The sequence below is a fragment of the Vicugna pacos genome, chromosome 3, assembly GCF_048564905.1.
Source record: "Vicugna pacos chromosome 3, VicPac4, whole genome shotgun sequence".
NCBI classification, from domain to species: domain Eukaryota; kingdom Metazoa; phylum Chordata; class Mammalia; order Artiodactyla; family Camelidae; genus Vicugna; species Vicugna pacos.
In genome coordinates this window covers 74,099,054-74,124,058 of record NC_132989.1, presented here as the reverse complement: position 1 = coordinate 74,124,058, position 25,005 = coordinate 74,099,054, and the positions used below count along the sequence as shown (strand labels likewise).

The window sequence follows — 25,005 nt, the reverse complement described above, 5'->3', positions numbered from 1 at the left end:
AATTGTGGAGTTTTTGGAAAGAAGGAAAAAGTGGAGTTTGTGTATGAGTCCTGGTAAAGCAGTCAAAGATCGAGGAGGAGTGGCAAAGACAGAAGCCAACCAGTACTGGACATAAGCAATGCTAATTTTCCAGCCTCTTTTTAAAGACAATACCAGAACTAAACAATAAGACCTTGTCTTCTGGGAGGAAATAAAAAGAGCTGGTTATGCAGTTGCCACTAGTTAATATGTAAGCCCTATAGGATAGGTGGGAATATCTTCATTTTATAGATCAGACTTGGGTTGTGACTTGCTTGAGGTCACCAAGCTAGTGTGGCTGAGCCTGATTTTTCTTTCAAGCCTGCTCTTTCTACTACTATGTAGAATGGTTTCTGTTTATGCTTTCAAGGGGGCAGAATACATGCAAAGATTTTGGTACCAGCAAAGTAATATAGACAACATATGGTGATGGGGAAGCAAAGAGACGCCAGCTCCTGCAATTCCTTTTTCCTTTTCCTTTCCTGGGCATAACCCTGTTCTGATGATCTGGGGGTAACTTGCCTCTCCATTTCTCATTCCATATGTATTAGCAGGCATCTCAAACAACTTGTCTAAAATTGAACTGATCTTACCACCCCCTCCCATCCTCTCAGTAATTGCAACTTCAACCTTTCAGTTGCTCAGCTAAAAACTTTGGAGTCATTGGACTTTTTTTCATAAAATACATGCAGCATATTTACAAGATTGAGAATTCAACCACTTCTCACTAGCTGCACTGCCATACTTCACTAGTCCAAGCTATCATCATGCCTCTAAAGTTCTTACAATGCTTAGAGCCCACCACTTCTGATTTCAGCAGCCGCTACTCATCCCCTGCTTCCCTATGCCATCCCTCACACCAACGTGCTTCTACCCCAGGGCCTTTGCACTTGCAGCTCCCTATCCCTGGAGAGATCTTTACATAGTTGTCAGCAAGATGAACTCCCTCCCTCACTCTGGTCAGGGTTTACCTGTCTCCTAGATGAGGGCTCCTCCGACCACGCTATTTTAAACTGCAACTCTTCTCCCCTGCGGTGCTTAATTTTTCTCTATGGCACGATCATTTGATACAGTATTTTTTCCTTGATAATTGTCATGAGAGCAAGGGTTTTGTCAGTTTTGCATTACTATTTCCTCAGTTCTTAGAACTGTATCAGTCCAAAGTAGATGCTCAATAAATATTTGTCGCATGAATGGCAGGAGCCTCAGAAGAGTCTCGGAAAACTGTTAACACAGCAAGTTGGGTCAGAGGACGCCGCAGCTGTGGTCACTCCTTAATGCCAACCTTTGAGAAAAAATAAAATCAAGTCCTCAGATCCCGGAGGGACGGCCTCTCACTTTCCAAGACCGAATGGCTACCACTCTTCCCGCCTCTCTGTGAACAGCTGGAAGGCAGCAGGAGGTCCTTCCCTGCACCCTAAATCAGTTCCAATGTTGCCACGGCCTCCGGGTAGGGGGCTCCCGGAGCTGCTGCGCACAGCAGCCGGAACCTTTCTGCGTCTCCGCCGCGCGCGGCGGAAGGACTTCGGCGGAGCTCTAAGAGCAGCTTGAGCGGGACTTCCGGCAGAGCGGCGTCAGGCAGGACCGGTGAGTCCGCGGTAGAGTTCTGCTCGGAGCCAAGACGGGGACCCACTGCCTGGGAAGCATGGCGGCGGGAGGGGTTGTCGCGGCCAGGATCGGAGGCCGAATGGCCCCGATCGGCGTCGTAGGGAATGAGAATGTGATGGAACGAGGATGTGATGGAACGTGTGGAGGGGGAGGAAGACAATTTCCGTTTAGGGAGCTGCATAGAAGCATCTGGGGCTGCAGTCTGGCGAGTGGTTCTCCTTCCCTAAGCAGAGCGCGGGTTTGGGGAATTGTGGTCCTGGATTATAGTTTGTGACCAGCCTCCAGCTTTGTGGCCTCAAGAGAGTTACCAGCCTTTGGACCTTGAGTGCCACACCTGAAAAGCAGGGCTGTTATCACCTTTGCTTGTCCACAGCGCTTGGCAGGATGAGCTGCGAGGGAAAGCTTCGTAAATTGCAATGTTTGGTGCAGATCTCATTTGTTTGCATGTAGCAGTATGAACTCAGGGGAAGGAATCACACCACCAGGCTTCACCTGGGGGAAGAGGCTTTTCTGGAGTTGGATTCCCAGGAAACGAATCAGTGATATTTGTAAGAAGATGGAATATTGGGCAGCCATAGGCAGTTGAAGATGCTGACCAAAGAGGTCACCAAATACATCTTCCTCCAGGCTACATAAATCCCTTCTCTGTTAACAGCCTGCATTGTAAACATCCAGCTTCCCTTTGAACACCTGCAGTTACGGGAATCTTAATACCTCTGTCTCTGTAATTTCCCACTGCAAGCAGCTCTAATTAAGAAGTCCTTATATGCAATGAACCAGAGGCGTTCTCCCTTGTAGTTTCTGCCCAAATTAGTTCTCACTTTATTTCTGAACTTTCAGAGAATTAAAAATAATAAACTAAACATACAGTATGGCTTAAGTACTGATGTGAAGGATAGCAGTAGCCACGTTTTTAAGAATTTGAGTTTAAAAACATTGAGAACATAATGTAAGCTTCTGATTCTTGACATTCACAATAAATACAAAAACACTCACAGGAACATCAAAATATTCAATTTAGTGACTATATGCTATGTTGCTGCACTCATCATTAAACTTACAAGGCACCAACATAGTGTGCTGATGTAGCTCAGAATTAAATCAGTTTTTGTTATTTCAGAATACTAAAATGGGTCCCCAGATCTCCTGAAACAAGTGAATCTCTCCCAGCACCAGGGAGTGGTTTGTTAATTCAGTGAGAGACACACAGAACTTCAGCAAATAATATCTGATTCTCGCAGGTGCCAGAGAAAGCTGTGATGCCATAAAAGCAGTCTCCAACTTCTCAGTAGATTTTAATTCCAGAAGTTCATTTATAGGCCGGTTATTTGGATTTTTAAATATATTTTTCTATAGAAACAGTGAAATAAGTGGTGGCTGAAGTCTTCGTTATAGTCCTCAACACAAAAATTAATCATTGCCCCTGCCAATGATAGGATTTGTTTTGTCCTTAACGTTTTGGCACTTAGGATTCCTTCGTTTATGGAAGAAGTTGAGAGTGAGAATGTGGGATGGGGAGAGAGATTCCATTGGAGAGGGTGGAAATGTGGTTGTGATGGAGATGTTTATTACTTGGTTATGATTAATAGATTCTTCCCAATTTTATCTCCAGCTATTAAAGGAATACATATTCGTATTGAAAATATGAAAATACAGAAAAGAATAAAGAAGCAAAAAACCGATCATCCTTAATCCTGTTCTCCAGTTGAAACTATTTGTCCTATTTATTGAATTACTAAATATTTCGTTTTTCTTTTAATAGTTGAGGGTATAATGTAGGTTTAATATTGTGTTATCTTTTTGAATCATGAGTCATAAGCATTGTCATTTATGAGTATAATAAATTTCATTTAAAAACTTGATTATGAGAAAATTCACACATACTCAAAGGTGGAGAGGTAAAACAATGAGTCACTTTGTGTCTGTCACTCAACTATAATAATCAATTGTGCTGAATCTCATCATCTGCACCTGTACCCGCTTCCCATAATTCTATGGTCCTGTCCTATGACACATCCTTAATACATTTTTGCTTTTTTTAATATTGTAAAGAGATGCTTATTTCATTTGGCGCCCAATTTGAGCATAAATATTCATATTCTTTCTTGGGGATGGGAAAGAGTTCCATGAGGACTTTTTTTAAAAATTTTATCTTGCTCCTGTTTCCTTTTTCATTCTTTCTTTTTTTTTTTTTTTTAACTGAAGTATAGCTAGTTTACAGTGTTTGCTCAGGACCCTTTTTAATGCCGGCCTCCAGCTCCACCTTGTGTTTCTGTCCCCATATGCCCATCCCCAGGCAACCAAGAATCTAATTTCTAGCTCTGTAGATTATTTTGAATTTTCTAGAATTTTACATATATAGATTTGCACAGTGTGTACTCTTTAAAATCGGCTTCTTTCACTTAGTATAACTTTTGAGAGTCATCCACATTGTTGCATGTATCGGAGGCTCAGTCCTTTTATTGTGGAATGTTATTCCATTATATAGATTATATGCCACAGTATTTTATTCATTCACTCTTGATGGGCATTTGAGTTGTTTGAAGCTTGGGGCTATTACAGATAAAGTTGCTAAGAATATTCATAGGCAAATGTATGGACATAGACTTTCATTTTTCTAGAGTAAATACCTAAAAGAAGAATAGCTAGATCATATACTAGCCACATGTTTAAAGTTTTAAGAAAAACTGCTGAATTGTTTTCCAAACTTGTGCCCGTTTACATTCCCACCAGCAGGGTATGAGAGTTCAGTTGCTCCATATCCCTGAAGCACTTGATATGGTCAGCCTTTTTAATTTTGGCTGTCCTAATAGATGAGCAGCAGTATCTCATTGTGGTTTTATTTTATTTATTTATTTTAATTGAAGTATAGTCAGCTTACAGTGTGTCAATTTCTGGTGTACAGCATAATGTTTCAGTCATACATATCCATACATATATTTGTTTTCACATTCGTTTTCATTATAGGTTACTGCAAGATATTGAATATAGGTCCCTGTGCTATACAGAAGAAACTTATTGTGTATCTATTTTATATATACTAGTTAATATTTGCAAATCTCAAACTTCTGAGGATTTTAAAGTATTTTCATTTAACTACAATTATTGAAAAAATTGCAAAGAATAAGATAACTGCATTCTGGGTTTTTTTACTTTGCATGTTTACTTCTCTTTACTTTTAAATTTTAGTTATATGCATTTGGTGACAAACATCTTCAGTAAACTCATAATCTAATGATTTTTTGCAGAATATTGAGTAACACAGTAAGAAAAAATGGATGAAGAGCCTGAAAGAACTAAGCGATGGGAAGGAGGCTATGAAAGAACATGGTAAATAGGGCATTTTACTCTCCCTTCTCTTTTAGACATTTTTTTACAACTTTATTTTTTTTTACAACTTTATTGAAGTATGTTTTACACATGTTAAAATTTACCTGTTTCCTATGTATAATTCAGTGATTTTTAGAAAATTTACTCAGTTGTGCACTCATCAACATAAATTAGTTTTAGAACATTTTCAGCACCCCAGTAGGATCCCCCATGCCCATTTACGTTAATTCCATTCCCACCTCCAGCCCTAGGCAACCATTAATCTATGTACTTACTGTTTCTAGGCTTTCCCTTTCTGGACGGTTCATGTAAATGTAATCATATAGTGTGTGGTCAGTTGTGTCTGACTTTTTTAACGAAACATACTATTTTCAAGTTCATCCCTGTTGTAACATGTAATTCATTCCTTTTTACTGCTGAATAGTATTCTGTTATATGGCTGTACCATGTTTTTATTCATCCATTCACCAGTTGATGGACATTTAGATTGTATACAGTTTTTAGCTGTTATGAATAACGCAGCTGTGAACATTCAGGTGCAAATCTTTGTGTGGACATGTTTTTGTTTCTCTTGGGTTAATGAATTCTTAGCTTATCTTTTCAAACAAGTAATTGTTACTTATAGGGAGATTCTTAAAGAAGATGAATCAGGATCACTTAAAGCTACAATAGAAGACATTCTCTTCAAAGCAAAGAGAAAAAGGTATGTAAACTTTTGTTTGTTACAAGGGGTAAAATATTTTCCTTTCAGCCTTTCTGTCCACCTGTGCCCACTCCTCAGTACTTCATTTTAGCTGTGTTTCAGGGAAACTGATCTGTAGCTTTCTAAAACAGGGGGCAGGAACCAGCAACCTGTGTCTCAGCAGGGAAATTGGTCTTCAGGGACTATCCAAACTGCCTATAATTATGTGCATCCCATAAGTTAATAATTTACTTCACTAAGAAAAATACAGGGTAATTGATAAATTGTAATGATTTTTCAGGTAGTATATGGTATTGCATTAAAATGTTTGCGTAATTTCAACAGGGTATTTGAGCACCATGGACAAGTTCGACTTGGAATGGTAAGTTATTCTTTTCTTCCTTTACTGGTACAGAACTAGTTTGGATTAGAGAGACATTCTGGCTTGATGGAATAAACAACAGTAAAACAACAAAGTTTTTAAGAGAATATATTAAAAATACATGTGTACACTATGAATACTAAATGCTATTTTTACTTCTTGGTCAACAATGTATCTGAAAATTGGTCTTATTTGTGTGGGTTTTTTGGTTTGTTTTTTGGTAGATGCGCCATCTTTATGTGGTAGTAGATGGATCAAGAACAATGGAAGACCAAGATTTAAAGCCGAATAGACTGACATGTACTTTAAAGGTATACTAAAATCATTCTAATTTATGCTAAATGTGAGGAAGGATGCTGAATTATAAAAGGAATTTTTTTTAAAGAATGCAATCTTTTTTTTAACTTAATACAAAGTATAACCAAGTAGATGTGCTACCAAATCATTTACAGAAATGATATACCAAAATAGCTCATTATTTATCCCCTGAATTTCTACCCTTATGCTCTATGTTAGGATCTTGCTTTGTCAATTATCCTTTTCCTTTATTGAATCTCCATTCTCCTTTGACTTACTTGAATCGATCTCCTCAGCTTACAAACACATTCAGAGTATTCCTAATTTATTAATACTCATCCTCAATACTGCTCATTCTCCTGTTTGTCTTTATTGGATCTGTTCCTTGTTTGGATTGTTTCTGTCTTGCATGTCAGAATGGTTCCATATTTGAAGGCTTAGCTCAAACCTATCTCATCACTTACCATCTTAAATGCTGGTTTATTTAATATTCTCCTTTTTATTTATTTAATATTTTTACTACTGAACATTTTTAAAAAATTGGTAAGCTTGAAAATCATGAGAAGCAGTGGTTCGTAAGTAACTTTCACAAGTTGTTATTTTGCCCTTATCTAGTATTTCCTTATTGTTTTTTTTTAAACAGTTGCTGGAATACTTCGTAGAGGAATATTTTGATCAAAATCCTATTAGTCAGGTATGTAGATAAGTGATGGAATTTAGAATTCAAATCCTGATGTTATTGCCAAGTATAATTTATTTTTAAAACATTGGGCATATATTCTGTGAATTATTAAGTGATCCAATTGTGTACAAGTTTACTTATCAATAAAAAGAAAGACAACTCTAAAGTTAAAGTACAATGAATCCATTGCTAAATTTACGTCAAAAGTTTCTCACAGTAAAAAAAAAATTTCTCACATTATTTATTCCTTTTGTAATTACTAATTTATTATGTACATTCTTATCAAGAAGAAATAATTTGTTAAAGTAATAATCATTTTTGCTTTTATTTTGAGATTGGAATCATTGTAACAAAGGGTAAAAGAGCTGAAAAACTGACGGAACTCTCAGGTATGCATCAAATTACCTTTATAGCAGTCAAGGACTTGGCTTTATTTACCCAAGCTTGTAACCCTGTTCATAAGGTTGCCTAATAAGTAAAATGAAGCCTTCCTGCGTGCTCTCTAGGTAAAACACTTAAAAAAAACCCCATTAAACTCTTGGTCTCTAAGATAACCTGTTTTAAACTAAGGGTTTTTTTTTTTCACAGTAATACTATTCTTCAGCTTTTTTTTTTAATTGAAGTATAGTCAGTTTACCATGTTGTGTCAATTTCTGATGTACAGCACAGTAGTTCAGTCATACATATATATATATTTGTTTTCATATTTTTTCATTAGAGGTTGCTACAAGATATTGAATATAGTTACCGGTGCTATACAGTATAAACTTGTTGTTTACCTATTTTATATATAATAGTTAGTATCTGCAAATCTGGAACTCCCAGTTTAATCCCTTCCCACTCCCTCCCCCCCCAGTAACCATAAGTTTGTTTTCTATGTCTGTGAGTTAAATTGAGTTTTGCACTGTGGTGACTAATATTACATGAATGTAAATGTGTTTATTCTTATCCTGAAAGTATCAAGATAAAATTATTGTAACCATTCAGAAGATCCACTTAGTCTTAAAATTAATTTTTTCTAAACTGAACCTCTAAAGAGCAAAGTATAAATATTGAATTGTAGTTGTTGTTAATGATTAGATTTTCTGCTTGCATGACATGGCTAACTGAATTTTAGTCTCATAAAAGATAATAATGTGGATTTCATTTGCGTTGGTATATGTGCTGTTACAAGTTTACATCACTAATTCTATTTTATTTTCTGTGAAATACTCTATTCCTTAAATGTGGTTCTCAACCTTTCATCCTCACCTTACAGGAGATTTACTTTCATCATTAGTAGTATTTCACTATGGCAGTAAGGAAATATGTGTTAGTCTGGGCTGATCCAACAAACTCAGTTAGGAGTAATAAAAAAAATCACAAGCTAGCTTAAAAGCCAAGGAGAAATTACTGACTCATGTTGAAAGGTGGGCTGACTTCACAAATCGTTGTTTCCAGGGGTCCTGGCTCTGTCTGGCTTCCTATTCTCTGATAGGTTTTCTGAGAGGTGAAAAGATGTCTATTAATAGCCCCAAATCTACATAGCCTTCCTAGTCTGTGGCTTCGGCACAAGTTCCAGAGAGGACTCTTATTAACCCTGATAATGATCTACCCCTCCATGAGCAGTCAAAGTGGCAAGGGAATAAGGTGTTTAGTTGGTAGGCCTGGATTACATGTGCCTGGAGCAGGATGGAAGCAGGGTGAGTTCCACAGAACCACATGGTGTAACTGGATTATTATACAATGAGGGAAGGATGGTTCCCCTAAGGAAACAATGTAGGGCCAACCCTCTTGCACCCACCTCTCCGAATTAATAGTAGTGTTCTGTGGGTATCAGGGAAGCCATTTGCACAGAGATGAAAAATCCTCTGGAGATTCTTGTAGGCATCTTGAAGGTACCCTCTCTCCCTCTGGTTAGAATCAGTTATAAACCACACTGACAGTAATATAAGTATGCTTTTTCCCTATACTCACAACCCAATAGGAGATGAAAAAAATTTTTGTGTCATATGGTAGAAAGAAAAGTGGACAGAGGACCAGAAGATCGAGGTTTGAGTGCTGGTCCTGCCTGTGGGTAGGCATATTATGTCTTTGGGCAAGTCATTTAACTTGTTAGATTTGTTTCTCACTTATGAAATGAAGGATTTGGACTTACTGAGGTACTTTTCATTTGCAAAATTTTGTAATTCCAAGAATAAATACTTGCAATATACAGCTGACCCTCTGTGCACTTGAAAATCTCTGTATAACTTGACTGTGTTTCCACATCTGTGAATTACCAGCTACAGATCGTTTACCACTGTAGTATGTACTTAGTGAAAAAAAAACCTGCATATAAGTAGACCTGCATAGTTCAAACTCTTGTTGTCCAGGGGTCCACTGTATATTAAATATGGCAAATGGTTAATATTTTAAAATGTATGCAGATAAATAAGAACACTAAGAAGCTCCAAGTAGATGAATGGGCAAAGACAACAGCTAATTCATATACCAGAATAAAAAGAGAAACTAAGTAATTAAAAAGAATATTTAGCCAAACTAGTGAGCAGAAAAAAAAACAGTCCACTCAATGACATTTTATTATTTTATATATATTTAAGTGAGCAAAATGAAGTTTCAATAGTATATGCCTCACTGAACCATGGAGAAACTGGCACTAATAGTGCTGATAGTCTGGTTAATTTAACATTTTCTGGGAAAGAGCCATGAAAATGTTCCTTGGAATTATACTTAGGAATTGTTATGAAAGAAGAAGAAGCCTCACTGTACAAATACACTGTTTGCAACAGTGTGTAATAGTTTGATGAATTATGCTATATGATAAAATCAATGATGTTTTCATTATTGTTAATTAATAAGAGGACGATGTTAAAATAGGAAATATCTGAAGAATACCATATTTCATTGACTCTCAGATTCTGCCATTTGTAAGGTATCTTTATTTTATGAGCCATCAAGAAGGAAACACTCTAGCAGTTAACCTCTGACACAATGTCAAATGATGTGTGAGTTGTTCGTACCAGCTTCTTGGTGATTTGGCATGGCTGCCAACTATTCTAAAGAATTTGGCAGTTTCTCTTCCTTTCATTTGTATTGCTTAACATGAGATAGACAGTCTTTTCAGATGCTATTTCAGTAACAGAAGATAACACAGTTTTGCTTATTTGTGGAAATCCTCCTTAGTTCATATAAAGCTCATTATTTCCCCCCTGAAGGAAAGTATTGAATTGCAGGCATTCTTCTATCAATGAATTTAGCTTCACTGATAGCAATTTTATGCCTCATTGTTCTGTTCCATTCTTTTCTATATAAAAATATAACCTTTTGTATTAATCTTTCTAAAAACACTTTTTTTGTGTGTATGGTGACATTAGAAATAAACTAATTAAGACAGCCAACACTCTGCTTTTACTTTGGTTTGTGTTTATTTTTTTGCTGAATTTATTCCTTAGCAGTAAATTTTTGTTTCTTCAGTTTCTTTTGGAAAATCTGTTTCTTCTGTGCAACCTTCTCTTCCGGTTTAGCAACTGTTTTTCAGTAAGGATCATCTCAGTGCGGCAGGGAGGGCTCACATAAGGGTTGAGCTCTTAACGTCCTGCGCTGCATCTTGGGGGCTTTGTTCACCTGGATGTGCTCAATGACCAGAGAATCTACATCTAAGCCCTTAAGTTCAGCATTACTGTCTGCATTTTTGAGCATATGCAGAAAAACATTCAGCTCTCTTTTTGGGTCATCCACCCTGCGCCCAGCCCCCCTGTTTTGCCTGGGCATACCTGCCTGCTCCACCATTGTGATGACAGAATGGCTCCCATTGCTTCTGTCAAGTGACATCCTTCAGATACCTGGTGGCTTTTTGGATATGCATACCCTTAACAGCCTGGGCAGTTTCACGAGTGTTCTTAAAGTAAACATGAAGATTTGAACCTCTTGATTTGTATGATGTTGTGGGGTTTTCTGGGTCAAGAGAACAGTGAACTATTTTCAAAGGTCACTTCAGGCTGCTTACTGGAAAAAAAAAAGCTCTAAAAACACTTTAAATTGCAGTTAAACTCAACGTGAGTAGCACAAACAATGTACATTAGGTAGTTGAAGCAGCAGCACATCAGTAGCGTTCACAGGTTTGTACATGAGCAAGCAGTGAGAGCTGTGTCACTCATGCTTCTGGCGGCCAGGGATTGTAACACACGTCATGATTTCACACATGCTAAAATGTAAACATATAAAAAATGATGAAGTGGGAAATACGCAAAGTAAAAAGTTATGCACTCTTGGTTAATATTATTTAAAATGTGTGCTAATAGACAAAAAGAGGTTATTTGTATTCTGTTTATCAGTATGAGTGGAACTATATAGCAAAACATTTCTGATAAAAGTGCAACTTGCTAAAAATATAAATTGAGGGAATTCTTTTGTGTAACATCACAGATACGTAAATTTGGGAGAAAGGCAAATTTCCATAATGTATATATAGATTTTTATTAAAAGTAGATTATTCCATGTCTATTTTAGGAAACCCGAGGAAACATACAACATCTCTGAAGAAAGCTGTAGACATGACTTGCCATGGAGAACCATCTCTTTATAACTCCTTAAACATGGCTATGCAAACTCTAAAGTTTGTATTTTACATTTGTTTATAATTTATTTCAAAGTGTTTTGAATGAGTTAAGTTGAAACAATAATATGTTAATTTGCATCTCCATAAACCCAGCTACAATGAAATTGTTATTAAGAGAAATATGTAGTGTCATTTATAATGTATAGTATGGTGTTGGTTAGGAATTTTTATTTTACATTTTAGTTACTGAGGTATATCCTTAAAGGTTTTAGAAAAATATAATTAAAACTGTAGCAATATTAGCAGTACAAAAGAAATATGATGACAAACATATTCTATTGAAAACTGATTGTGTGTGGAATTTCATGTGGTATAATAACTGTGAGTTTGTTGTACATTTATTGGTTTTTATTAGCTTAGTTTGTAACACATGTCTAAATTAATAGCACACTTTTCCAGCAAGTTTAGCTGTGTGGAAAGTATTCAATATAGTTAGAGCTTATATATGTTATCCCTGGATAGTCTGTCTTGACTCAGATTTTTATACCTTTATATAATAGATATTTTTCTAGTTTTGAAGTAGATTAGAAGTAACACACATAATAAAAGTAGCCACACTAGCAGAATTCACAAGTGAAAGGTGAGCCTACGAAAGTGTAAGCAGGATAACTATAAATCATTGATAAAATTGTTCCAAAAAGCATAGAAATCTTTTATTTGGTATAGAGGAGAACAGCTCATCACACCTTAAAATCCCATAAGCCATCATTTAATTAAATGGTACATAAACCTTCATGTTTATGAGTACTATGACTCTGAATCACCATGAGGTTAAATTAATAGTGTTTAAAAAAGAAGTATGTTACTATCTTTAAGGCACATGTGTGCACTCTAAAGCTGATTTGTGTGGTATTGTCATACTCTCCAATGTACACTTTAGATTTTGTGTGGAACAAATCTATTAGAACATAAGCTTCATGTCAGGAACCTTGTTAGTCTTGTTTATTACTCTACCCCTGAAACTTAGAGTATTCAATAAACATTTATTGAATGAATAAGTGAATCGATGAATTTTTTTTAAGTGTGTAACTAATTTTAGAAAAATTTACCTTAAGGCGTTTAGAGTATACTCACAATCCATTCCTTTGCAGTCTTGAAACAAATAAGGTATTCTGTGGTCTAAATGTGTAAACCATGTGTGCTCTTCTTTCTGGATAAATTTTTTATTAGTGTAATTGTTATACCTAATTGGAATGTATTTTATCTTTCTTCAGACACATGCCTGGACATACAAGTAGAGAAGTCCTAATCATCTTCAGCAGCCTCACAACTTGCGATCCATCTAATATCTATGATCTAATCAAGGTGGAACCAATAATTTCTTCATACTTAAAATCAAAGTTACAACTCTGAGAAGAGTTATGTAGTGAATTTATTACTAGTCTTCAAAGCATTCTATTTTTCAAACACATTAATTATTTGATTTTTTTTCTTCCCTCAAAACCCTCCATTTACTTGGATTTTACAAAGACCCTAAAGGCGGCTAAAATTAGAGTGTCTGTTATTGGATTGTCTGCAGAGGTTCGGGTTTGCACCATACTTGCTCGTGAAACTGGTGGTATGTGTCTAGAATCGTCAATGTTTCCTCATAGTTAATCTGTAAAAAGTAACAGTTTATTAATAAAGAAGTTTTCATTTGTTTTTAAGCTGCTAAACTTAAATCAGTTCATGTCCTGAAGTCTAAAATATGGCTAGTCACATTAAATGTATCATTAATGCTATAAAATGGGTCTCAAAATGCAAGGAATTTTCAGTACTTACGTCATTGTTTAGAGGAAGCATTATACCTTGAAAAGCTAGAAATTTCACTATAGGTAATATTTAGTAAAGATCTTATAACTTGGATTTAATTAAATTGTAATTATACTTATTTCTAGAGAAGTCAGATAAGGTTTTTTAAATAGTTTAACTTAAATATTTATTCTGAAAATGAACACCTGGAGATGGTAAAGCTTTTACAGAATGATATAGAAATTATAATCATTCTTATGTGTGGAAAGCTGATGTTGCTTTTCTTTTACTTCTTGTCTTATTAGGCACATACCATGTTATTTTAGATGAAAGCCATTACAAAGAATTGCTAACACACCATGTTAGTCCCCCTCCTGCTAGCTCAAGTTCTGAATGCTCACTTATTCGTATGGGTAAGTATTTATTTTGTGTTGTTTTAAAATAGACATTTAAAAAAATGTATTTTGACTCAAACTAGACTTTTTGTTTTTGTTTGCACAAGTTATCATTTTAACATTTAAGAATTTCTTGTATTTAACTTAAATGTTTTATAATTAGAGAAAATTATGCTGTTGAAGCAACTTTGGTAAATACAGACAAGTAAAAAAATTAAAACTACTTGTAGTTCTATCAGAGAACACTACTGGTTTTTTCTTTTATTGTTAAGGCTAGAAAGATATAAAGATACTGTGTTTATAGAAAAATTCTTATATTAAGAAATTTTAGAAATTCCATTGTACTATTTGATCAAAGCTGTGTGATACAAACTGTGCAAAGACAGAAGGTTGAAAGGAGGTACATCAGATTGCTCACAGTGATTTTTTGGAGGAGAGGGAAATTGATGGGTTTTGCATGATTTTAAATTTTTTTAAATTTTCCTCTAGTTTCCAAAAATTATTTTATAGTAAACATTTATTGCATTTATAATTGAAAAAGCCCAACTTTGTCAACACAAAAAGCATCTCCTTGTTTAATACGCATTTTTAAGCTCAGTGAGATGGTTTTTGGCAATTTGTAGTACTGGTCAACATCTTCCTGTTTCTTCATCTCGAATGATATTAGTATCTGTCTCATTGTGTGTTGCAAGGATTGAGTTAATACAAAGTATTTAGAATACATAATTGACATAAACACTCAATACATTTTCGATATTATGTTGGCTAATCTTTTTTGATTTACTGATATATTTCCTTAGCTCATTTTAAAGTTATTATTTAAACTTATAGTAATTTATTCTCTAAATTGACTTGTTAGAACCATTTAGGAGTATCAACCCATTTTCTATCACCTGATGCAAATATTTTTTCAGCTGGTCATTTACCTTTACTTTTATTTATTTTGATATGTAGGTAGATTATAAATTTTTATATATTGAAATTTCTATTTTTAATGGTTTCTGCTTTTCTTAGACTTGTTTTCAGAATTTAAAAATATATATGGAATACAAACTACATGGATTTTGGGCATTCTCAAATTTTGAACATAGAAATATATTCTTATATAAAGTGAAAGTACACTATGTAATAGACTCCTCTGTTGTGTCAAACTATTTAAAAATTATACACATTTTCTTTTTAAAAAGCAATATGTGCTAAGTGTTGTTAAATTAGAAAATATAGGTATGAACTTTAGAATCTGGGGCCACCATGTGTGGACGCATCTTCCCCCCGTTTCCTCCACTGTTCGTTTTTCTTCTGACCTGGAATTGCTGTCAGTTTGACTATGCTGTAATAAACATATCTAAAAGACAGGAAAGAGAACTTTTGCACAACTTTGTGGGCTTTCTGGTAGGAACATTTTTAGGTTTCTAGTCCTAGAATTTTGCTATTTCCTTAGAAAAAGAAAGTAATACATTTTCTTCCATGAAGGATTTCCTCAGCATACCATTGCTTCTCTGTCTGATCAAGATGCAAAACCCTCTTTCAGCATGGCGTAAGTAAAAACCCTGAAACTGTCAGTGATAAATGTTTTTACATTGTTAATTCCTTCCTATAAATTATAAATTTAAAAGATGGGCTTTAAATGTAATGGCTTTTGTACAAGATTACTTTCTATGTAGCTGTAGAAAGGAGTGAAGACTATATACTCCTGTGGAGTAATCTTCAGGATAATATTACTAAGTAAAACAGCAAGGTGGGGAAAAGTGTATAGTATGCTACCGATCATCTAAGAAGAGGGTGGAGATTTGAATAGATATACATACTTGTTTATAATAATAAGAAAAATAGTAATGGAAACAAAAAGTAAAAATTAAAAAAATGTTTACTTAGTGTGTGGAGAAAGGCAAAGAGATAGACTCTAGACTATTCTGAATATACCTTGTTTTAACTTTGGAGCTTTACATTTTACATAATTATAAAACAAAATTAAATTTAAGAAAGTAATTATTGAAACTCATAAATAAGACTACTGTTTCCAGCTATAAAGGTGTAATAGTGACTTCTGCCTCCTTGCAGAAAACCAGACAAAATATACAAAACAATAGTTTTCAGACATTGGACAAGAAAATTGCACATAATGATCCCTGCAAGAAGGGAAACAGATGATTGCAGCTTGCTGCCTGGAGAGAATTTCCAGGCTGCTATGCAAGGAGGGAAAACTCACACAGAGCCTGGAGGTTTTGCTCAGTTCAGAAACAAAGTTCAGAGTTTGGGTAGGGATGGGTGGCGGTGGCTACTGTTTTGCAGGACAGAGTACAGAGTAAAAAGAGCCGCACAGAGAGCTCTCGAGAGCTTCAGAGACTTCCCCATGAGTCATCAGCGCAGTACTGATCTGCACGTTTCTGTCAGGAAACTACTGGAGGCCGGGGAAAGAAGCACTGGAGAGGAGCAGAAGAACTATCCCAAGAGCCCACACAGGGCAGGGAATAGTTCGTGTTCCCTCCAGTTAGTGGGGAAAGGCCACGGGCATTGAATAGAGTCCACAGTAATGAAACCAGATTAACCCAAGACTAGCAGCTGTTCTGGACAGCCTGCCAGACTTAAAAGTATATTCCAGAAAAAGCCCCAACATATTTAAGACAATACAAAAAAATCCAGCACCCAAAACAGAGTAGCATACTTTCTTTTGCTTTAACTGTTCACATCTTTATGTATCACTTTTTAAAAGTTAATATTTCCCCCCACAGGCATCTGGATAGCAACACTGAGCCAGGACTTACCTTAGGAGGCTATTTCTGCCCACAATGTCGGGCAAAGTACTGTGAGCTTCCTGTTGAATGTAAAATCTGTGGTAAGAAATCAACTGTTCATTTACTGATCCAGTAAATTGATTTTGAATAACTTCTAACCTATATAGCTATTAAAATAAATGTAAACGTTAAGCTCTGCTTAAGCTTCTGTTGTAGAATTTTATTTCATTTATAAGTAAGCAAATAGGCCAAGAGAGGTCACATAGTGAGAGAACTTAGACTCCATCCTGGAATCTCCTTTCATGGCCACATACAAACTAAAGAGATGAATGCCTGCAATCCTAAAAAAAAATCTTGAAAATACTTAGCCTAAGTTATATCATTTGACATTTTAGCCATCATCTTTGAGGTTTGGACTTTTAAACATGTCTCTCTGCTTTATGTGTTAGGTCTTACGTTGGTGTCTGCACCCCATTTGGCACGGTCTTACCATCATTTATTTCCTTTGGATGCCTTTCAAGAAATTCCCTTAGAAGAACATAATGGAGAGAGGTATATGAATTTTGACTAATTTATATCTGTTATAAGTAGTAATGTTTGAATATATTGTTACTACATTAGAAAAGAGTCATATTCAATGGGGCACAATTATTGCTAATATAGAAGAGATGTAGAATGCCTTGGTTATGATTGAAATGACTCATTAAATAGATCTTGATCTCTAGGAATCTGTTAATCTCCCTAAACCCATCTATATATAGTTAAGATTGCTGGTATACTGATAACTCAGCTCTCAAAAAAAAAAAAGCCCTCATTTATAGCATTTGCTGATTTCCATGATATAAAACTGGAAGATTTATCCAGAAGGCCTAATATCAAAATAATATGAAAGATAAAAGATTAAATGAAGAGTGAAAAAGAAATATTCAAGGATATTTGAAGGAAAGAACTTTCCAGATTGAAAGGGACTGTCAAGTGCCTGACATTGAAGGCAGACAAACCTGCAGTAGAGTGTATCATTGTGAAATTTCAGAATATGCAGCAAAATACTAACTTTCAGCATTTCTGGAGCAGGAGAATTAGGTCATGTGACCTGGAATTAAAAGTGTTTGGCTTCTCATTAACAACACTGACTGGTGACAAGAAGCAATTTCCTTCAAAATTTGGAGTAAAAATTATCACCAACCTAAATTATATACCCAGCCAAGCTATCAATTAAATGTAGTTAGAATAAAGATACTTTCAAGACTTGTGAGATCTCAAAAAGAGACTTCCTGGGGAAGCTGTGGAAGAGATGGTTCAAAAGAACTGAGAAGAAATGAATGAAGGAGAATAGGAACATTTACCTAATTCAGAAATGGCTAAAAAAGTCTGTAGGATGATGGTAAGGGGACATCCCAGAATGACACTTGCGTGTCAGATACAGAGAAAGTCAGTCCAGCTTGGAGAAGGTCAGAATGCTCTAAGAGAGATGTCACCAGAGCATGGAAACTATAGAATTCCTGCTGTTGCTGAACATAACAAGAGGATATTTGGATTTTTCAGAGAACAGTTGGGGCTAAGTTAACGGTAATTACATAGAAAACTAAGCTCGTGAATAACAATACAGTCATCAACTCCAGGAAAAAAATGTTTTACAGAGAGGAAAAGTTGTATGGCATGACTCAGCCAAATATGTCTATATAGTCATAATAAGCTAAACATTTAATATTGTTCTATCCAAAATGATTCAACTACATAGAAAGAATTGAGAATGACATTTGTTATATGTGCTGTTGGTTCAGGAGGTTTGAAAGAGGGTTAAAATCTCATCTTGCATAGTAGGAAGTTCACAGCCAGTGCCTATGAAAAAGGTAGCACTATGAGCATAGGGAGCTGTTGGACAGTAAAAATTTTAGTGTTTCCTCTGGAAATGAAGTGGTGTAGGTAGGAAGGGAACTGCTTTTTTGTAATAAGTTTTGAGAACTTTCAACTCTTTAAAACACTTGAAAATTAAGCCCTTAGGCATCCATTCTTGTGATAAATTAACTTCTCTCCTATCCATCTAGATTTGTACCAGCTGTCTTCTGTCTTTGGGAAAGCTGAAAAATAGTCATTTAAATCATTTTCTGTAGGGCTTAATCCCCTTGCAGAATCCCACTTAAGAAAGCATACTCATACTTGTATTTAACCTTGATGAAAATAAAATTTAAGTAGTATTTTAAGCTGTCAGATGACTTTGGGATATACTGTGGAATTTTCTTAAATTACTGATATTCTTAAGTCTTTCTCCTAAGTTATGTGTAAAGATAACTACAGTTGACCCTTGAACAACATGGGTTTGAATGGTGAGGGTCCACTTATGTGCAGATTTTTTCAGTAAACACATAACTACAGTACTACGTGATCCACAGTTGGTTGAATCCTCAGATGTGGAACCACAGATATGGAGAGTCGGAGGGTTGGAGGACCAGAGGGCCAACTGTAAAGTTATACTCAAATTTTCGACTGCAGGAATCGCCACACCTAACCTCTTGTTCAAGGGTTAACTGTACTTATTAATTAAAGGATTCTTCTTATTGGGTTTTTTTCTGAGCTACTTTAATGAGTGAATTATTAACAAAATAATTTCTAAACTTTCTTTTTCAGATTTTGTTACAGCTGTCAGGGGGAATTGAAAGACCAACATGTAAGTTCATGTACTTTCTGCAGTCAAATGCTCTACCCCTGAGCTATACCCCCTCATGTACTTTCTAAATATTAAATGTTGTATGAGAAATAGCATTATAGTTTTCAACAGATTGTTGAAGACAAGTCTCATATAGCAGAAGGGAGAGAGAAAATGGGAGCTATTACAGACAGTTGTTTTATAATTCTGCATTCTAATTTTGTTATAAAGATATTTTAGTACTTTAAACTGTCTTCAGTTTGCAAGCTAAACTGCATTTAGCTTGGAAATACTAAGTTTTTTTCTCCATATTGTACTTTAGGTTGTGTTGTAACTCATTTTGAAGTTACCATTTAAGGCATCCACAGATAAAAGTTTATTCCCCCATTGTGCCACTGAGAAAATATTTTTTAAAATTTTGAAGGTGGCAAATTTGAATAAATAAACTTATGTAAAGTTGCAAATAAGATAGATCGCCATCTAGTTTTAATTTTTTATTAATTTAGTTACATGTCCGTATCTAAAACTATACAAACTATATAAAATCTTAAGTTGGAAGGATTGCTTGTTTATTCTATCACATTTCATAAAACAATTTTATTAAGTTTTCCATATCTCTTTGACATCAGTAGCTGCATTCTCATGACAACCACTTTTTGAATCGTGACAATTTTTAAGAACACATCGTCTTTTCTTCTGTGCTGTTTGAGATTTAATGATTTTTGAAACTGTATGTGATGTTGCCCTGGAAATTTTACCCCAAAGCACAAGTATTTATATATGTAACACTGATAGATATTATACTGTACTATAGTTACAGATACAGATATTATTTGATATCTATGTAGATATAAATAAAGATATTATTTTTCTTTCATTTGATTTGATTATTCTTATTATCTTATATATGTCTTTTGCCTTATTCTTTACTGGTTAAATTATTTAAAAGGGGAATATAACTTTTGCAATTGTGAGGTTATTCCCTAGGAATTTGTGTTAAATTTTTGTGCTTCTCTTTTTAATTGAATCCTTCCTTGACCTCTGTAAGCATTCAAAACTAAGCACTAATTTCAAGCTCAAGTGTCCTCCCCAAAGAGTTACTTAAAATGAAGTAATTGAGGGTGTTCTATAATTCGAGGGAATTTAAGGACTCAAAAACAAAGTCATTCCCTCATTTCTAAGGAATACTTTTTTGGAAAAAAATTAATTGCCTTAAATTTGAGAATATTTAGTACATTGGAACTAATAAAGTAGGGGAAACAGTGATAGAGATATAAAAGAGCAAAGCAACTTGAATATCATCTAGCTATGCTGTACTTAACTTTTGGAAACTACTTTTTAAATTTACTTTTCTTCTTTTCACTACAGGTCTATGTTTGCACTGTGTGCCAAAATGTTTTCTGTGTGGACTGTGACGTTTTTGTTCATGACTCTCTCCATTGTTGTCCTGGCTGTATTCATAAGATTCCAACTCCTTCAGGTATTTGATTCCAGCATATAGTACACACAGAAGTTTGCAACTATAAATACAATGATTCTTTAGAAGAAACTCCAATTAAAATATGAAGAACAATTTGAAAGGAAAGTCTGATATAAGAGCCCTCTTGCTTTAAAGCTTCCTTTGTAATGACTGGTAAAGTATTGATTTAATGGGGTCTATCTAATACTGCCATTTTGGTGGTTTGGTGTCTGACTTACATTATAGTTCAGGTTAATGAACTATCTCTGTTAGTCTCACTCAAGTTCATACCCTGGGACTATTTAACTTAATCGTCTTCAACTTTCCTACCCTGGGTAATCGGAAAAATGTGAGAATGTATGATGAGTTCTGTGTTTCAGATTCAATGAAGATGTACCATTATAGGCAGAACTTTTTTTAGGGTAAACCCTTTTGGGAGTAAATTTGTTTTCCATAGCAAAGGTATGTTTATTTTCAATCTACAAACTTTAATCACTAGATTGAGTTTCACTATGATATTCATGATTTTATAAATAACAATTCTTAGTGAAGAACACTATCAGTAAAGAATGTAATCCCACCCCAGAGAGTCTATTCACTAATCTTGGAGGGAGCCCAGGAATATGCATTTTTAACAGCACATGTGTGCACACATACACTAAGATATAATTTGACCAAAGTACAGATCTTTCTCCCAGGAGTCATACTTTCTGCACCTAGACTCAAATGGTTCTTTGTGAGTAAACAGATTTCAGCCCTAGGTAACCAGGTTAACTGCTGTCTTCCTTCCTTCTGCTCAGTCAGCAAGAGGTATCTGTGGCTTATAGGAGATGCCTTTAACATAATCAGAGTATTGTGTCTCCCCCTACCTGACTTTATATCTAAAATATATAAAGAATTCTTGCAATTCAATAATGAAAAGGTAAATAACCCAATTAATCTTATTTTTATTCTTCTAATTGGCCTGAACTGTTTCTTCTCTATCCCTTATCAGGACAGATAATCTTTCACTTTTAGGTGTCAGGCTTTCCTGGAATTTAATCCTTTTAGGGGATAATTCATTTTAGATTTAATTCATTTTAGATTTTAGATTTTTGACTCTTTGGAGGAAGAGGGATCTTTTAAGGATCTCTGTGATCAGTGATTCTAAGGATGGTATCTGGACCAGTAGCATCAGTAGCACCCGGGAACTCATCAGAAATGCAAATTCTTGGGCCCCGTCACAGACCTATTGAATCAGAAACTCGGGATGGGCCTAGTAATCTGTTTTAACAAGTCCTCTAAGTGACTGTGATGAATGCTAAAGTACGAGAACCACTGCCTCTAATCATATGACAGAGGTACATAGGTTACTTTAAAACAGGTCCTGGTAATAAAGTTCTACAGAACTTAAAAAAAAAAAATTAACTCAGGTAGCTTTGCAGAAAACAGATCCCAGATATAGAATGGCTTATTCAGTTCTTTAGAGTCTCTTTAAACATAGTGTATTTGTCTATGTAGTTAGAAATTTTTAAAAATCAAATTTGAGTTATTAACATACAATAAAATGTTCACATTTTAAGTGGGCAGTTTGAAGCCTTTTGACAAATAAATACATGCAACAACAACCATAATCGAGAGAGCATTTTCATCTTGCCCAGTAGGCGCCTTTACCATCAGTACTCCCTAAGACTTCTAGCGCCAGGTACCACCGATCTGTTTTCTATCACTGTAGATTAGTTTTTCCTGTCATACAATTTCTTACAAATTGAGTTATGTAGTATATATGTACATATATATAATTTTTCTTTTGCTTAGCATATTTTTAAGATTCATTCATGTTGTGTATATAAATAATTTGTTCCTGAGGGGTGAGAGCATAACTCAGTGGTAGAGCGCATGCCTAACATGCACAAGGTCCTGGGTTCAATCCCTAGTACCTCCATTAAAGATAAATTTTTAAAACCTAATTATCTCCCCCCAAATAAAAATAAATAAATTGATTTAATTTAATTTTTAAAAATGTGTTCCTTTTTACTATCTACCAGTATTCTATTACATGGATACTTTATTCACCATTTGGAAATTGAGGTTGTTTCTGGTTTTTTTGGTTATTATGAATAAAGCTACTGTGAACATTCCTGTATAAGACTTGACGTATTCATATGTTTTCATTTTTTTGGGTAAATACATAGGAATGGGATTGCTAGGTTGGATGGTAAATGTATACTTAACTTTACATGACACTGCCAGGCTGTTTTTCCAAAGAATTATACCATTTTACACTCTCACAAGCCATATATGAGAGTTCAGCTGCTCCATACATCCTTAACCAACAGTTGGTATTACACAATCCAAATATTAATTTTTAGAACATCTTCATAACTTTACGAGTAGACAGTGATTTCTTAGGACACAAAAAGCACCTATCATAAAAGAAAAAATTAAAATCAGACTTTGTCAAAATTTAAAACATCTAGCTTCAGAAGATACCAATAAGAAACAAAAAGACAGTTCACAGACTGAGAGAATATGTTTCAATGCAATCATCTAACAAAATATATAAAAATTCTTGCAATTCAATAATAAAAAGGTAAACAACCCAATTAATCTTATTTTTATTCTCCTATTTGCACATGTCTCAGTTTTCTTTTATTAAAAGACAATACAGAAATGATGAAATGATGCCTAAGGGTCCTGAATATATGGTGAAATGACAGAGGTCCCTGATGCAATGACATGAAACCTGGCATCAGCACCTGCATACTCTGTTAGGTCCCCTTTCTTGATTGCTGCATACTCTTTCTTGTGTTCAGCCAACTTCAGGAATATTTTATATTTCTTGTCATATAGTATCTTTTATCCTTACATCTGGGAAACAATTTTCCCAGCTTCACTCATTGTTGCATGGCCTCCTGTACAGAAGTGACATCCCTTGAGGCATAGGCTCTGAGATGAGCAGCACCCACAAGGACAGACTTCACTTCTTGTGACAGGACCACGGGCCTGCCAATAACATCTGCACACGTTTGCACAGAAGGGGGATTCTTGCTCAGGTCCCCACACAGGAAGAGTGCTGACAGAGCACCCGGCCTCCAAGGCCTCTGTACTGAAGCGAGTCCTGAATGCAAAGGCTGCAGCTGTGGTCAGGTGGAGAACGGCAGGATCATCAAGGTCCTGAGACAATGTTCAATCCAGTGACCATGCTGTTTAGTATCAGATCTGCTAAAGGAGACCGGTTGCCATGGAAATCTGGCCAAACACGTAAATCAACACTGAGGAAGCCTGCAGGCTGAGGTTTCTTTATCAGATCCAGGTGACTGTTCAAATATACATACACACTCTGGCATCTGGCTGTGGCCTTGGCTTGTAGCTCAGGGAAGGAAGCATGGCTCTGTCCCATGTGGGCTTATCAGTTTTCTGGTAATGCTCTGACCACATTCATGCAGTCAGAAGTAGGGACCATGGCTGAGAAATAAGGGTCCCAGACGCCTGGTAGAAAAATAGGGTTTTGTGCTGATCCCCATGTGACAAAAAGATATTCCACAGATAACAGCCAGCCATGATGTCACTGGCTGTCCCTCACAGATGTGGCCATGACCCCTCAAATCTGCTGCAATCACTCCCTGGGGACAGAGATGCTGCTGGCAGCCATTTGGGGGAGCTCATTCCACCCCGAGGACACTGGTGTTGGCGAGCACCATCCCAGAATCCTCCTACTAAACAACCCAGTTTAAAAATGGGCTAAAGATTTGATCTCTTTACCAAAGAAGATACACGAATAGCCAATAGGCCATTAAATTAAAGCCACAAGATACATACCTATGACCTAGAATGGCTTAAATTTTAAATACTGTTCTCTATGTGTATGTATGTTTTGGTTGATAAGTCATTGAAAATTTGACTCAAAACGTCAAATCCTCTGTTCAGATTGTGTGGTGGACATTTGTGTTTGTTTTGGCTACCCAAGTTTTCTCTTCCTTTGGGGATTTTTTTCCCCTTCTTGCTATACAAAGGTGATACTTGTACCTTTTTCCAATTAAGGCCATGCAGAAGTTTTCCATGTCACTAGGGGTAAAAGGGAAGCTCTTTCAACTGATAAAGAGATCCACTAAACATCTGCAAATGACTAAAATCAAGAATAAGATAGGATATCTATTCACTGCTATTAAGCAACATTCTATTAATATAATCAATTCAACAACAAAATGAAATGACATAAAAGACAAAAGTATTATAATATTCAGATAATACAAATATCTACCGTGAAAATCCACGAGGATTTACAGTCGTATATTAAAAATAATCGGGCTCTTGAGGCTCTGCCGCTCTGGCCCGGCGGCGCGGGCCCCGTCGCCCAGGGAACGGGCTCCCGGCAGCCCCCGCGGCCCGGAGTCCATCCCCGCCTCCTCCAGCCCCGTCGGGCCGACGCCCCGCCCTCGGCCTCCCCGCCGCCGCTC

General features: G+C 35.8%; 1 protein-coding gene, 1 long non-coding RNA gene and 1 pseudogene across 3 annotated transcripts; 1 reads left to right on the top strand and 2 right to left on the bottom strand.

Annotated features, from left to right (window-relative positions):
* Window positions 1-1,553: 1,553 nt before the first annotated feature.
* On the top strand, window positions 1,554-22,558 carry LOC102536530 (general transcription factor IIH subunit 2). The gene is made up of 16 exons (XM_006197558.4): window positions 1,554-1,605; window positions 4,875-4,956; window positions 5,582-5,659; window positions 5,984-6,020; window positions 6,245-6,331; window positions 6,961-7,011; window positions 7,334-7,388; window positions 11,491-11,596; window positions 12,814-12,904; window positions 13,070-13,157; window positions 13,636-13,743; window positions 15,199-15,262; window positions 16,458-16,561; window positions 16,910-17,012; window positions 19,089-19,128; window positions 20,476-22,558. The coding sequence occupies exons 2-16, from the start codon at window positions 4,901-4,903 to the stop codon at window positions 20,593-20,595; spliced, it is 1,188 nt and encodes a 395-aa protein (XP_006197620.1). The 5' UTR covers window positions 1,554-1,605; window positions 4,875-4,900; the 3' UTR covers window positions 20,596-22,558.
* LOC140695663 (uncharacterized) lies at window positions 12,954-24,911 on the bottom strand. 2 transcript variants are annotated; one of them, XR_012071412.1, is made up of 3 exons: window positions 24,810-24,911; window positions 22,781-22,971; window positions 12,954-13,196 (listed from the first exon to the last, which is right to left on the bottom strand). It is a non-coding gene; the product is annotated as an uncharacterized lncRNA (long non-coding RNA). The 2 variants fall into 2 exon arrangements; XR_012071411.1 differs by lacking the exons at window positions 22,781-22,971; window positions 24,810-24,911 and adding an exon at window positions 16,491-16,558.
* Window positions 23,153-24,210, bottom strand: LOC102539200 (FGGY carbohydrate kinase domain-containing protein pseudogene; annotated as a pseudogene).
* Window positions 24,912-25,005: the final 94 nt, after the last annotated feature.

What these genes read in the sequence shown, in the direction of transcription:
- LOC102536530 (XM_006197558.4), top strand. Translation starts at nt 4,901, where the DNA reads ATGGATGAAGAGCCTGAAAGAACTAAGCGATGGGAAGGAGGCTATGAA. An exon ending in GGAGGCTATGAAAGAACATG is followed by an intron (nt 4,957 to 5,581) that starts GTAAATAGGGCA and finishes TGTTACTTATAG; the next exon opens with GGAGATTCTTAAAGAAGATG. An exon ending in TGTTGAATGTAAAATCTGTG is followed by an intron (nt 16,562 to 16,909) that starts GTAAGAAATCAA and finishes TTTATGTGTTAG; the next exon opens with GTCTTACGTTGGTGTCTGCA.